The sequence below is a fragment of the Chelmon rostratus genome, chromosome 12 (assembly GCF_017976325.1).
Source record: "Chelmon rostratus isolate fCheRos1 chromosome 12, fCheRos1.pri, whole genome shotgun sequence".
NCBI lineage: Eukaryota > Metazoa > Chordata > Actinopteri > Chaetodontiformes > Chaetodontidae > Chelmon > Chelmon rostratus.
The window spans coordinates 11,237,697-11,253,432 of NC_055669.1; the positions used below are offsets into that span (position 1 = coordinate 11,237,697).

The window sequence follows — 15,736 nt, forward strand, 5'->3', positions numbered from 1 at the left end:
CCCCTCCCGTCAATAAACATTCAGGGCCAGAGGATACAATATACGTCAACCATAGTGGTGCATCAATAAAACGGCAAGTTTCCACCCCGTTACTTGAACCCCACCCTGAAAGAAAGGTGGATCCAGTGGTTTCCCTGATAACACGACCTGTCCAGGAGAAACTGAGGCCTACTTCTACTTTCAGAGAGACGCGACAAGTCTCTCTAATTCTTCTGACAGCTCAGATCCCTGGTTCAAGATGGTAAAGATGTCCATGATTTAAATATCAGAGACACGAAACACAGGATGAGAATGGAAAGATTCCCTGTTCGAATGGATGACAGAGAGCGAGTGGTGTTCAGTAACCTTTCCACTGCTTACCAAGCCCCACTTGTACTCCAAAAATGGAGTAATCAGATCAGTGCTAGTTCAGTAAATGTTCCCTTATTTAAAAACAAACAAAAAAAAAAAAAACGCAGCTACTATCACTGAAACTGATCAGTCTTCTATGGAGCAGACACCTTGTGTACATCTGAAATATGGTGCTAGCATGCAACCATAAAACCAGTTCTTGCACTTTTTCAGGTCTGCACATGGGGCCTGTGACTACTTGTTCAAATGTGATGTTAGTATCCTTAATGCTGGCCTGTAGTAGACAGTCAATAATAATGAAGACACACAAACTTACATTTTATACCCTTATTACACTTTGGATGCTTTGTACAATAGTGCTGAACTTAAGACCTGCTTTTGTCATGCTTGATCTGATATATATAAATGTGTAAATATACTGTGTACTACAGTACATGTATTACGTGTGTGTGCGTGTGTGTATGTTTTGTTTGAATGTGTGTGTGTGTGTGTGTGTGTGTGTGTGTGTGTGTGTGTGTGTGGTGGAACCTGCACCACACCAACAGTGAGAGGCTCAAATATGGCTTGTGTCAGACATGAAGTGTGCTGCCACCCATAAGAGAGCTCCTGTACATTTAGGGCCACAGAGGTTGAACAGAGCTAGTAGGCATGATGTCCGTCCTGGCACCCGATCTGAATCACATTGTTAGTCACAACGTCGACGCGCATGGTTCTGACACGAACAACCCATGGCCCTACACTACATCAAACACGTTCTGATTAATTACATCAAGACTAAAACATCAGAAAAAACAAATGTGCTGAGGATAACAGAACAGGGGGCTGACTAACTGTGGTAATGAGAGCTACTGGAACAACACCTGGAAACAGACTGTGCTGTAAGACTACAAGTTAATCAATATTACACAAGAGATTTTGATGAAGCAAAAAGACCATTCTGAATAAAACGAACATGATCCTCATTAGTTTGGTGAACTGAGCAGCTACTTTGTCTCCTTCTACCTTTAGAGCCTCCAAATCCTGCCAGAGCATCACGCTCCAAAAGGGTATGTTCACCAGAAGAGACAAATTATTCACAGACCTCCTCAACAGCTGCACTTCAGGCTTCAACGTACAGTTGCATATTTAGGAAACACGCTTATTCGTTTTCTTGCTGAAGATGAGGAGAATGATACGATGCTCATGCCTTTACGTGTAATACAGAACTTACTGCCAGCAGCTGGTTAGCTTATCTTAGCATGAAGACTGGGAACAGAGGGAAACAGCTAACCTGGCTGGGCAGGTAATGAAAACCACCTGCTCACACCTCTAAAGTCCCCAGAGTCGTGTGCTGGATTATTTCTTGTCTGGGTGCAATCACTTCTGCATTAGAGCTCATCGAACTCTTAGCAAGAAAGCAAATCAGCGCATTTTCAAATATCTCGAACTACTCCTTTAAATCTGCCTAATTCCTGCGGTTACCAAGCCAGTGCAGCCTGTCCAACCGTTAAACATCACACATCAGTAAACACTGAAGGGCTACCTGCTGTTTAGAGCCAACTGGTCTAATGTGACGTGAAAATACTAAGTAGACCTGCACTTCTACAGCTGTTCTATTGATGCCAAAAACATGTCCAAGTGAACAGAGATGTGGCTCTCAAAGGCCTGTTTCCATTTCAACCACACCGTCATTCTTGATCACAAATATGTAGGACTGGATGGGAAAAAACAATGTAGGGAAATCAAGATAATTCCCCGTAAGCTGCTGCTGCAATTCTGTGGACAGTAAAAGGCTAAAGCTACAGCACAGCCAGGAAATGAAATGGAAGCTGGCCATTCTGTGATCTTATCAGAGTCAAAAAATATGGGAAAGTATGAGATACCCAACAGCCATACAAGCTATGACAGTATTCCAGACTAGTCCTTGTGTATTCACCATAACTGACACCAAAGGAAAGGAGATGGACCCCCAAACCACACACAGAAAGTAGGTTAGTGTTAGCTGGACAACAACTTGGGAAATGCCCTGGCAGTCAGATGGATGTCCATTAACAGGTAAACAGGGAGTGGAGGAGGAGGGGGGTGCGGCACATGCCTGACCAGTGTTTGTCCACCAGTGAGAGAACTGGTCAAGCTGTGGAGGTATTCTTCATACATACACGCGCATAAAAGAAAAACAAACAAAAAAAGCCATCAATATTGATAAGTCTCCATAAGCCTCCTCTGCTTGCAGCTGTCCAAGTTTTCAGGATGTCCTTCATTTCTTTCTGCAATGCCTCGCTCACACTCACACGCATACGAACGTGTGCACACATTAGTCAGGTGTCACAGGTCCATACAGATATGAATATACACTCAACACTTGCATCCATGACTCATACATTCACTAGCATACTTTAAAACTACATCTGTGCGCCTTTTTCCACAAAGCACATTGTTATTACTTCTTAGTACATGTGAGTGACCCACTTTAAAGCTGCAATTCCAGGGTTAAAAAGTGTATCTGTGAAGTTGTTGAATCTCAGTTCTTGTTTTTAGTGTTTCACCACACTCCACCATACAGATGGATGGTGTATTAAAAATGGTTCTCATCTTTAAAACAGGAAATTATTCTAACATATGTTGTGTTGAAAAGTAACCTAAAGGTGTGCTGCTTGAAAGACACACAGATGTGACAAAAATCACACATCCTTTGTAAGTCAATTTCTCACTCATACACATAACATGCTGACGTCCTCATTTACTCTCTCACGCACACAGTTTCATTTATACGAACGCAGAGAGGCTGTTGTTTGTTTCTCAGGCATGCTGTGCAGCCAGGTCCTGGTTGATGAAGCGCCGTAGCCTCTCCAGGTACTGACTGTAAAGCTCAATGTCGTTGTGACCGGCACCCTCCACCCAGAGGGGCTCCACAGCCTTGGGACAGCGCTCAAACAGGGCGAGGCCGTGAGAGAAGTCGATCACCTCGTCCTCTGTACCGTGGATGATGAGCACTGGAGATGGGATCTTTGACACTTTTTCTATGCTGGAAGAAAAAATTATGGAGGCTATTAATGAACCAGAAAATAACAAATAATGACAAAGTGCATTTCAGTCAACACGTTTGAGATACATTAAAAGTGAATCACACCTAACAGTGGAACAGTGGACGCAGTCAGCTTTGTTTGAATACAATGGATTCCAATAGAGTTACGCTTTCACTGCTGTCCATCTAAATGCTAATTATGTCACAAACAAACATTTGCAAATCAAAATGTGGCTAAATACACTACAGTACACTATAAGCACATATTATGATGTCACAACATTTATCAGAAATTTCATCAAGGTGCCATTTAAACCTAAAATAACCAGATGGAAGTTGTGTTTTTGGCTAATCCAGCAAAGGATATATCTGACAAATGAAGGTACTCACATTTGGAGCAAAAAATATAGACTACAGGAAGAGTAGTTGCCAAGGTAACAATCAATAGGGATCCAAATAAAAAAAAATAATAATAATTTTATAAACTCACGAAATGACACAGAACACTGCCTACAGTGGTCTAATCTGACCAGAGATATTAAATAAAACAAAATAAATGGTGTGAAAAAAATCTCTGACGGTCGACAAATTTCTATCATCTCATAATGTATCTCAAACTCCCCAAACTTATTCATTTAACAGTCACGTTTGTCCAACATGACTCACAATAAGTGCATTCAACCTCAACAACAGCTAGATGTGTCACACTGCTTTCATTTTGTATACATAATACAACTATCAACATTTCAATGGAAGCTGTGTGTTTAAATAAAATGTTTTGGCTTTTGAACAAACTGGGAAAGCAGAGAAGCTGATTGTACCACAGAAGCGGTTTGAGAAGTTTGAATGGCCTTTTCATACTTCTTTTTCAACAGTGATAATTTGTCATGTAAATGACTAAATTCAAGCAATCACAAGCACTGCCCTGTTCTTTTTACAGATACCATTAAAATCGAGACTGATATGAATATTTTATGCTGAATATAAAAAGAAGTGAAATTTCACTTCAATTCATTTGAAGAATATCATATTTAAAATACAGTTTCTCTGTTGAGAAACTTACTTAGGGAAGGCATCAAAGCAGTATGTTTTCTTGGTGTCAGGGAAAGCCACTCTCATGCCAGAGGTGAGAGGAGAGTGGAGGACCACAGCTGCGCACTCAAACCGTGACGCCAAGTCTACTGTGGGTACCGTGCCGATGCTCTGTCCGTACAGGATGATATTCTCGGGGCTGATGCCATACCTGAGACAACACACACACACAGATTTCAGAACAGAATATCAGAATAAGATCCATTTTATTCTGCAATCATGCAGGAGTGCTGAAGGACTGATATGCAGTGTACAAGTGTGTATTAATTACATATGCAGATTAGTGTGGTTCAGTTCCCCTTTCAGTTTAACAAACAAGCACAACTGTCAGTGTGTTTAATGTTAATAATAGACAAAGCTTGAAAGAGAACATCATAAGCAAAGAGCATGACACTTCACTTGCCAAGGGCTGCAAAGCCAAAAAAGAAGTGAAATATGACATATATTACCAGCCACAGTTTACAACAATGCAGCATATTACCCTTCCTGTTTAAACACTATCTTAAGCACAGAATCAGGGAGTGAAAATAGTTGTTGTCTTAAGTCTTTTAATTGTAATTTTTCAGTCGCCTCAAAGTTCCTCTGTGTTGCCACTTGGGAATGTAAGTTTCTGCTTAGGCTCATTAACCATGCTGGAGTCAGATAAACAAGAGGAATATTTTTCAGAACTTAACATGCTGCCACATCATGCAGAGCACAGTATGTGACAGCCAATCATCAGCCTGTTTGATACAGAGCCATTGTTTAGCTTTGATTTGACTGGCTGATGGTCACAGAGAGTGTACCGTGGTCAACAGGGACAAAATCTGTGTATAACTGATCCAACCAAATGCTACTTTCACAAAGTTACTGGCCAGTGATGTGAGTGACGCTCACCGATTAATCTACTAAAGACACTTTAACTGGCATTTGGTGCTTGTTGGCTGTTCATTGCAGACCCTGTGGGAATGGGAACGGACAGTTTCTGCCTGCTTACCGGGAGCGCAGGGCGTGCCAGGCAGCATCAATGTCAGCATAAAGGTTCTTCTCAGAGGGCTTGCCAGTGCTAACACCGTAGCCTGAGTAATCATAGGAAAAGATGTTGCAGTTGATGCGCGTGCCTAAACCGATGTAGAAGCTGCTCATCTGACCCAGGTCTACTGCATTGCCATGGGAAAACAACACTGTGAACCTGAGAGGCAAAGGACGAAGAAAAAAGAGGAAGTTAAGAAACAGGCTGAGGCTAAACAAGGACACTGCTGTCCTGGAAAACCCCAAGTTGATGGAAAAACATGGAATATATTTGTATGACAGAGAAAAATATACAACTATATTTGGATCTAACAAAAGAAAGGCAAGTTGTTCTATTTAAAGCACAAGAAAAACACAGAGATACAGGGTTGTGATATGTGTGTGAGGGCACATTCACTCCCAAGGTGTTCAGGGGGTAGTGTGTGTCTCACCTGGCATTGGGGGCACAGCGAATGTACATGCACCCCACCCTGTTTCCTCGGCTGGATCTGGTCAGGAATACATCCGTCACATCCAGCTCTCTCTGTGAATATTGGAACTCCGCTCTCTCTGTGAGATGAAGCTTCCACCTGCCCTCACTCCCACTGCTGCCACTGCCGCCGCTGCTACTGCCACCACTTCCTCCTCCTCCTCCTCCTCCTCCTCCCCCTCCCCCTCCACCACCACCACCACCACCTCCGCCGCCGCCTCCTCCTCTGTCACTTCCACTACCAGTGTTGAGCCGGGAACGCAGTCCTGGTGCTCCAAGAGAAGGCACAGCAGCCCCGGAGCTGGATCCAGGAGCAGTTCCAGCTCCAGATACTGGATCTGGGTCAGGGAGAAGGGCATAGGTGGGCTCTGGAGGGAGGAAAGCCAGTTTGGCTGCAATGCGGCTGGGGCAAGGGGGGCAGCAGAACAGGCAGCATAGCTCTCGTATGGACAGACCGTTCATCTTCTGGTTGAAAAATAAACATCATAGATGAAGTAATTAGGTGGCTGAGAGACAGAGTAAGAAAAGCATGCAAGAAGCAAAGCTTTTCATCTCTGATTCACAACAGGGTCGCCACTGTCATCAGAAAATGTTACATTTTAATGAAACATAACATCAGGTTTATTAAGCTACAGGGAAAATGAGCAGTGGCAATACATCACAAAGGCAAAGGCCACATATTTAATCAATGAGGCAAATTTTCAACTTGTCATCCACCAACAACATTGATTACAATATGTTATGCATCAGGATATGGAGGTTAAGCAGGTGATTCATTGCTCCATCATACCCCATGTTTGCTTTGCAGTTGTTAATCAGAGGAGAATGTTGTAAAGTCATTGGAAAAAAAAGGTTTTTAGAAGTTAGGAAAAGTAGAGATAAACAGCGCTTAACCCCTCCCTCCCCCAACCAATTTCCTGGGGGGAATCCTGCACAGCTATCCTGTAATAAACGTACCTGGATTCAGAAATCCCTCGGTCTTGAAATGAACTGGCACACAATGGTGCCAAGGTTATCTGGTCTAGTCACGTAGCCAGCTGGATCTTGATAAAAACGAAATGATAGCACAATAAAACGGCTTGACATTATGTGGCAACATTCTGTGCACAACAACCTAAAGCCACAAAGGCAAGATCACTGACTTGGCAGGTGTTTTCATGAAGCTCTTCTAGAGCTTTTATTTGCTGTTATAAAGTGACATGAATAATATTAAGGAGCGCATGCTATTATTGTCGCTTTTTAAAATATATCTATTGAAAGCAAATAAAGTTACACTGACACTGGACAAAGAGTAAATAGTAATCTGGCGTCACAGCTGCGAGGAAGAGATTACTATAATAAAAGACAATCCAGACTCATTATATGGGTTCAAACGTCAGTTGTTATTGTCAGCATTTTAAAGCTCCTGTCACCAACTACCGTGTAATAGGGCGAAAGTTCTATGCATTTATCCATGTACTGAGGCTGCTAAAATCTCACTGCGGGATTAAAGTGATTCAGATGCCCTGATGTGATCATGGACATGGTGACTAATTACAACACCCCCTCAACACAGAGCGACAGGGAGCGACTAATATGCTAATGGTAGCTACATGGTTAACAACGATATTAACCTCTAACGGTAGCCAGTGATGTGGGCGCACTACAGGAGCAGTATATTGAATAACATACATACAACTGGAAAGGTAAATGTGCAACACGCTACTGCTGTTATTGGATATTACTCACGGAACAGGTTAATGCCAGCAAACAGTCAATATATCATCACTTACCGTTAGCAAGGCTACAAGCTAGCGGCGACGGCTAGCCCGCTACCTCGCTAGCCAAAAAGCTAGCTACTTACCGATTCACAGTAACGTTAGGTTGGCAGGCAGGCTGGTGTGCTCCTCAACGTACACAGAAGCAGCACACGACTCCGAAAATCCTGCTTGTGTCTTGACATGGATGGTTTTACTCAAGTGTACTGACAGTTGTCGGTGGCTAGCTAGCTGAAATTCATGGCAACCAGATTTTTTTTTTCTACTACTGTCCGACGAAAGCCGGAAGTGACGCAATGGCCTATTCCATTTCAAAACTTTATTACAATGTGTCTTGATATAATTCATCATCATCACATTTATATCGCATGTGTATTAATATAATTTGAACAGTTTAAGGATTCACAACGTTTTTGTTTCCATAAAGGTTATTATAGCTAACAACATAATACTTATAGCAGGTAAAACAAGCTTTTCTTATGGTTTTAATTTATAAGTGAATTTGATAGGAGTCTGTCGTTAAACATCATGCATACGCCATAACGCATGTTTCAAATATTAATAAACCCAAGGAAAAAAACAAAGCAAAAAGGACATATTCAATCCAACACGGGAAACTGGAAAATGAAAAATAAAATGAGCACAGCACAAAAATTGTGTTTGTGGGCTGGTGGTGGAAAAAGTATTCAGCATCCTTTTCTCAAGTGAGAAAAGCAATACCTCAACGAAAAAGTAATAAATCAAAGATAAAGGTACTGCATTCCAAATCTAAAAGTGCAGAAGCCTTATCAGAAAAATGTAAAATTATATCATTTGATTAATACTACTGATGACGGACAACATTTCATGTTTTATTGTTGGTCAAAATGGAGTCAGTTTTAATTACTCATGAACTCCTGCGCAGTTTCTACAAAAACACTCATATGCATCACACTTTATATGTTTCTTCATCATTCAAATGCAAAAATATAGAGGAGTAAAAAGTGTTAAGTTTTCCCATGAAATGTAGAGAAACAGAATAATTCTTAAGAACAGTGCTTGTATTAATAAATGGCTGATGTCTGTCTGTGTCTGCATACGAAGAGATCCATTAAACGAGTTCAATCAAAAATGAGATGTCTGTTATTGCAAATGAACCTTATATTATGCACATATTTTGCAAGATGCGTTCACGCCAGTATGTTAAACGCGTTTTTAGCAATTGTCCAAACCCCTCTCTATTCAATAATTGATCATTTTCCTTCAACGTGCTGTTGTATTTCTTTATCTTTAAAACTTTTTTTTGTATTACGTTTTAAGTTAATATGTTCCGTCAGCTTTGTTGTGATGTACTCTGATTTTCATATATATTTTTTTATTTCTAACAATATGTTGCCCATATGTTCCCCTATTCCGCTTTCTGTATGTTTAGTGCCTTTTAACTTACAACTTTCCTGAATATCAGAGACGTATTTCAAAAAAGGTTTGACACAGAAAGTGTGTGTGTGTGTGTGTGTGTGTGTCTGAGAGAGAGAGAGAGAGAGAGAGAGCGGGAGGGAGGGAGGGAGGGAGAGGTCCTCCATTCATCATTGATCCACTGCAGGACTGTGTTTCAGGGGCTGTGAATTATGGGCCCCTGCTGTCACTGTGACTGCTCTGCGTTGGACATTTCACCTCGCCACTGTAAATTCAAAAAGGAGATTACATTTTGCTGACTACTGATCTCAAAGCCGTAGCTTGACCAAGTGCAGACAACTGGCCGGTCCCCCCTCACAGAGGACTTAATACAGTCCGCAATTGCAGGATTTGGGATTTTGCAAGGGTCTGAACAAGCCGGGGAAGAAGACGTATTCTGGTTCACAGAAAACCTCTAAAGGCTGCCGTTTCCCCGCACGGACTCTCTCTCTCTCTCCAGGGCAGAAAAATAAAAGCGTTTTGTAGTTGACTGGGCGTTTTGGACGCGCTCGGTAAACGGTGATGCTACGGCGACGCGCAGGAACCGTAGAGGGAAGAGACAGGTGAGGTGCGGCTGAGGAGCTGCCGCTATTTCACAGAGGCTTTTGGATACCGAGAGCCGCGGTATCCATCACCCCTTTTCTCCACAGAGAGGAAGAAGAGCGAGCGGAGAGGGCGAGTTGGCGACTGGCACCTGCCTCCGCCTCCCTACCTGGCCATCTGGTGCGGTGAGTGTGCCAAATGGTGGGATTGAGAGATGGATATGCGCGAGGGAGAACGGGGGGTGGACGGGATGAACAGGTACATACAGCGTGTGCGCAATTTTCAGCACCACCGAGCGCGATGCTGCATTATGAGGCTTCTCCTCCGGGTGAGCCAGCACAGTCTGGACCTTTGTGGACACGAACTGCTCTTTGTGTCTGCCGCAAGTTTGATGTTTTTTTTTTTATTATTTATTTGCACGTCTTTGTTGCACATCGTTGTTCTTTCACGTGTTGCGTAGGACCTTACAGTGCTAATTCTTTCACGTATAGGTTTGGAGTGATGTCTCAGCAAAAAGAGCTCACAATACTTGGACATTATAACGCCGCGTTGCAAGGACGAGCACAAAGCCTGCGTGAAATTCTTATTTAGATCACGACCCGGATGACAGGTAGTAAATTAAGCTTTACTGCCTTCAAACTGTTTTACTTCATTCATGCTGCTTCATTACATGTTTGCTTAAGGTTCCCCGGGAGAGTAAAGGTCACATGTGATGATTTGGAAGCCCATAAAGTCAATTATGTCATCGCTCATTCACAGTAGAGAGACAGGAGTGGCATGACAGATGCGCTGAGCAGGCTATATTTTCTGGTGTTGAAATTTAAGATGGTTATTAGTGATTTAGGCTTAGATACCCCATATCAGCATGTCTCTTGGTGTTTTATTTCAACTGCTGATACAGATTTAAAGATGACAAAATCTGGAGAATACTCAAGAGAGAGAGTTTTAAAGTGTATCCTTTGTCTGAAATGTGTCTTGCACGCTTACAATAACTTGTCACCTAAATTGGCCATAACCACACTGCACATGTCCCAAGTTAAAAGCTCAGTCTCTGCTGTCCCGGTTCTTACTCAGGTGATTTAGTAGTTATATGTAATTTATCGTTTTACAACTTCATCCTTCACACTTAAAGCTATCAAGTTCCACAGAAGGACGATAACAGCTCCCAGCTGCTGCTTTTTGTGTTTCTGTGTGAGTTGAAAGGCAGAAAGAGGTGGCTGGAGACGAAAAAAATGGAAGGAGGAGGAGGGGGAGGCGGAGAGGGAGAGACAGAAACACAGACAGACAGATCGGGGATACAAAGGATAAAGTGTGGCAGATAGCAATCTGACACATAGGCTACAGGAGGGGACAGGCAGAGGCTGAAAGAGACAGAACCAGAAATGATGGAGCAGAGAGCTCACAGAGTGAACGAGCGTGGAGGGAGAGGGGCTGCAGACAGCAGTCTGAGCGTGTGTGAATGGTCTCCCTGTTATCCCTGCTGCCCACACAGACAGCCATACAGCAGCCGCGTGAGCAGGTGCTAACCCCACCACACAGCAACCACAGGGAACAACAGGTGCAGCCACTGTTTCCTTCAGCCTCCCTTTGGAAGGCAGTCTAACACCCGCCCATCCCGAACACACAGCCATCCCAAAGCCTTCTCACGCCGAAACACCCGCAGCCTGTCCTGAAGGGAACCAAATGGACACCTCAGTCCACATCGAGGAAAGTAGCACACACAGGCCAGGCTCGAGTAATTCAATTAGAAAATTAATTACGCCGCAAACAAAGTTGGAACCACTTGAAGCAAAAAGGCAGAGCAGGCTGCAGGTAAAAGCAATCTAAGAGAGCTTCAGGGAGAGACAGCTGCCCACAGGGACATTTAATGAGCTCTATTGATCACATAGGACCCTATTCAATCACACATGCTAAGCTGCAAACAGGGCATCTCAAGCGCAGAAAAAAAAATCAGATTGGATTCAGCATAACACAGCCTGCCCACAAAGAGAGCAAATCGACGGCAGATTAGTGTGTTGGGGTTGCTAAGGAGCAAGTTTTCTCGAAATGTGTAGAATGACTCTTGTGCGAGTGCGTGTGTGTGTGTGTCTTTGTGTGTGTTAAATAGAGTGAGAAGAAACAGACAAGATGTTGGAAAGAGAGAGATGTTACCTAACAGCTTCTCTGTTCCTATCGCCAAGAGAATACGTCAAGCATTCGGCGACAAATTGCCTCTCTTTACCTCTGGTACACAGAGAGGAACACTGACTGACTCACACACTCCTGGTTTTTAACACTGTGGGGCTTGGAGCTGCCACCAAGCCTTCAGTTTTCTATTTCCACCTCATATCAGACAGTGGGATTGATTTGCTTCTCTCACCCAGGACACTGTTTTAAAGCAACCAGAGGGTTTAAAAAAAAACTTGATGCCTTTCTTTGAATTTTTGCCACTCAGTTTTAAACTCGTCGCTGTAGATCTCCTTGTTTTCTCTGTCTGGAAATGCCTCCCACTCACTGTTTTGCTTATATAGGAAGGAATGTTAATGCACGCTCTTTTAGTGTTTAGATGAACTTTAAGTAACTTTCAAAACTTGCTGTATCAACTCCGATGTGCCCTAAAGTAACCAGCCCGCTCTGCATCAGAGAGTAGACAGGATTATTCTTTAATCTGATCACGGAATAAAGAAAAGTTATGATTGGTGTCAAGAGATTGGAGGGTATGCTTATTTCCCTCAAAAGCAGCCAGTCACAGTATATTTTGAAGTTCCAGTTTCACGCAGAGTGCAGTGTTTATCTGGCGGTGGGGTTTGGTGGGATTCTTTAGAACAAAATCAACACTTGAAAATGGTGTTGAAGTCTGCAAACCTCCGGGCAATGAGATCAGAAGGAATCTGGCTGAGCAGGCATCTGCTGGGTGACCCACTCCAGCAGGGTGCTCAGAGTGTGGACCTCAGGGAGTCATTGTGCAGGATTATGAGGGCCAGAGGGTCAGGAGTCATGCGGGCATTCTTTCTTTACATGACAGAAACTGAGACGGGTATTTAAAATAAACGCCCTTATGCAAAACGCTCTCTGTGTTCATGTGAGAGGCTTTCAGGAGCCTAACTTTTCAGCTTTTCAGACAGCCTCCAGATGTTTAAAAAGGAAAGGAGCAAGGTAATCGGTACCACACAAGCTGAGGAGCTTTACCTATGGCAAACTCTGCTGTAAGCTGTCAATGGTGTCATACACCGTAAGGCACAAGATAAATCATGTTCAGGGGGCCAAGGCGGCTGCACCAGGCAGGGTTTGGTTGCTGTATCAGCCACATGTTTGCCGTAATAACACCTTGCAGTTTTTTTTTACGTAACAACTCTTTATATACTTTAGAGTGGCCATGCATCTTCAGTTTTATGACTCTGCCACTGCTGATTCCTCCCCTGAGGTGCAACCCATTTTTTATGAGTCCCTGTGCACATTGTGCTGTCTCTGCACATGCTATAACGTGCTAACACGGGTGTTCATTTTGCAGTGTGTCGTTCTGTCCGCTGCATCACTCTGACATCATTTCTGACACTTCTTCATCCAAGAGTCAGACAGTTAATAACAACGTGTTTAACAGCATGTTTATGTGTGTATTCGTTGTTGCAAACGCGAGGCTCGTAAGAAGTGCGAGTTAGCTTGTCTCTCAAATGAAGTCTGAGAGAAATCTAGAAATCTAGTCTCTTTGCATGCAGCCAAAATTGCCGGTTTAACTGTCGGGCAATTTTGGTTGCGAGTGATACCGCAGCTGTTTGAACTTAGAAAGAGAAAGGTAGTGAAATCTCTTACCGTCTGTGATCTCATTTACATCGCGAAATTGCAAAGTGAGAAAATGACCGACCGCTTCGCACTTTCACTGAGGCACTCACACACATCTCACACACGCACAAACAAAATAAGCAAATAACAAAGTAACCTTTTCTCAAATGCCACCACTAAGGCACTTGGCTTTTTACTTCTTTGCACAGAATGAATGGAGGTATATATATATTTCTCGGGTGCTTGGTCTATCTTCTCATTTTTTTCTGCTTTTGTTGTCCAACAAATTCAGTGCAGACCTAAGCCAACGGCAGGCTTTAGTTATGGCAGCTTAGCCACAGGGATTTGGAGGACTTTTTTATTGGGAGATAAAGGCGCATCCGAGTCCTTTGTCTTCCAGCTACTCAAGATGTTTTTGTAGCCTGATGAAGCTTTGTTGTGGCTAATCTTTCTCCTTCCTTCATCCTGTCCTCTCCCACACCCATCCCTTCTTTGCAACAAACACAACTTTTCTCTTTTAATTATGTCTTTTCATCTGGGGCCCAGTCACAACTGAGAGGAGAGGAGCAGAAACACAATTATACCTGTGAGGTGGAGGGAAAGCTCTCAGGGGAGGCGTTGTCTCTGCGTATGGATGTGCATGCCGTAGGCGTGTGTCCGTGCGTGCATGCATCACGTGCACGTGTGCACACGTCAATCCACAAACAGGTTCGTTGGCATTTTGATGTCTGTTGTATGCAGACCACCTATTGTGAGCTGTGATCCTCTTAGCAGGCTTCTGCCAAAAGAGCTATATTTACCCTTACTGGTGATCACAGCACACAAAGAACAACACAACGAGAATATGAGCTACCTTTCAGCCGGTGCCTCCTTCCACAGCAGCATAAGAGAAGCCACTAAAAGCGTATGAGATATATGGTAATGGCTGCCACGTTGAGACATTAGCACAGCCTATTTAGCATAGTCATTACTAAGGTAGAAAAATGAACGGCAGGGAGATGTTGGGCCGTAGTCAGTAAAACATAAAAAGCAAACAAACCAAAAATATAACAAAAAGATGGCTGGTGTCACAATTTGTTAATATGAAAAAAACACCAATTTTCAAGCATTAAGACGATTAATCTTTGCACTGTGTATTAGAATATTAGAATAGAAGGTTTTCGTAAGACATGCTTAAGCAGAATAAAAGATGCTCCCTCGAGACAGATGTCATGGACTACCCTGCACTGTACAAAGTGCACCGTTAACGCTGTGACAAAACAGAATAATAACAGCATTAAAAACAGGTCCAATTAAAAACCAATGTCACTGTTGTGTAATTATCTTCGTCTTCGCTGCTGTCGTACGTACTGGAGTGTGCGTGTGCTTGACTCTGTGCTCATAGTGTGTGTCTGAGTGCGTGCACTGCATACTCATGTGCTCGCCTCTAGCTCAGAGCTGTGCAGTGAATGTATATGTGCTTACTGCAGTCAAACTCTGGTTAGTAACGTTTGCCCTTGCTGCAGCTTTGTACAGCACCGTAAACGTGTGTGTGTGTGTGTGTGTGTTTGTGCTGTTGTTTTTATGTGCGTTTCTGCCTCAGTGCAGCACAGACGTACATGCATTGCCTGTTTTGTAACCAACATTTTATTACCTGCCAGTGTTTGATTGCTTTGCACCTGCATGAGTGTGTGTGTTTATCCCACTGTATGAACATGTCCATTATCCATAAGCTGATAACTCGCTGCATCCATAGTCTACTGTGTGTCTGTCACAAGCAGCAATTTGGTTTTAGGCAGAAGGCCTGATTGGGGAAGAAGTCTGAGGGGAGATGGAGCTCTCTCTGGCAAGACTCCAGCTCTGTCCATCCTGTTTTAATTACCTATGGCACTTACCCAGGGGAATATCTCCTTTCCTCTCGGCCTTGGTATCTTCTCTTCTCTCTTCCTTCATCTCCCTTCTCTCTCGCTGCTACCATCTTCTCTTTTCATCTTCCTCTTTCTTTCATTCACTCCCACCATCTCTCTCTGTTTTCTGTCTTTCTTCCTCCTTTGTACACACACACACACACACACACACACACACACACACACAAGCTAACAGGCAGCACACAGCTGCGTCAAAGGCCTATGCAGGGGTAACCTTTTCATTAGCATATAAATGACCCCGTAGATTGAATAGTATTTTAGGATATTTAACAGCAAAAGACAGATTCCCTTAACTCTGATTAGACTTGCTCTAAGGAGACAGGCAGCCACTTGAGGGAATATCACCTCCACCTCGATAAGATAAAGACTTGACACAGTGATTCCACTGCTGAAGAGAACATGATTGTGT

At 43.2% G+C, this 15,736-nt stretch overlaps 1 protein-coding gene across 1 annotated transcript; it reads right to left on the reverse strand.

Moving 5' to 3' along the window:
* Positions 1–9: 9 nt before the first annotated feature.
* Positions 10–7,937, reverse strand: LOC121614555 (alpha/beta hydrolase domain-containing protein 17A-like). Its single transcript, XM_041948487.1, has 6 exons — positions 7,771–7,937; positions 6,885–6,970; positions 5,890–6,392; positions 5,424–5,618; positions 4,419–4,598; positions 10–3,355 (listed from the first exon to the last, which is right to left on the reverse strand). The coding sequence occupies exons 3-6, from the start codon at positions 6,387–6,389 to the stop codon at positions 3,130–3,132; spliced, it is 1,101 nt and encodes a 366-aa protein (XP_041804421.1). The 5' UTR covers positions 6,390–6,392; positions 6,885–6,970; positions 7,771–7,937; the 3' UTR covers positions 10–3,129.
* Positions 7,938–15,736: the final 7,799 nt, after the last annotated feature.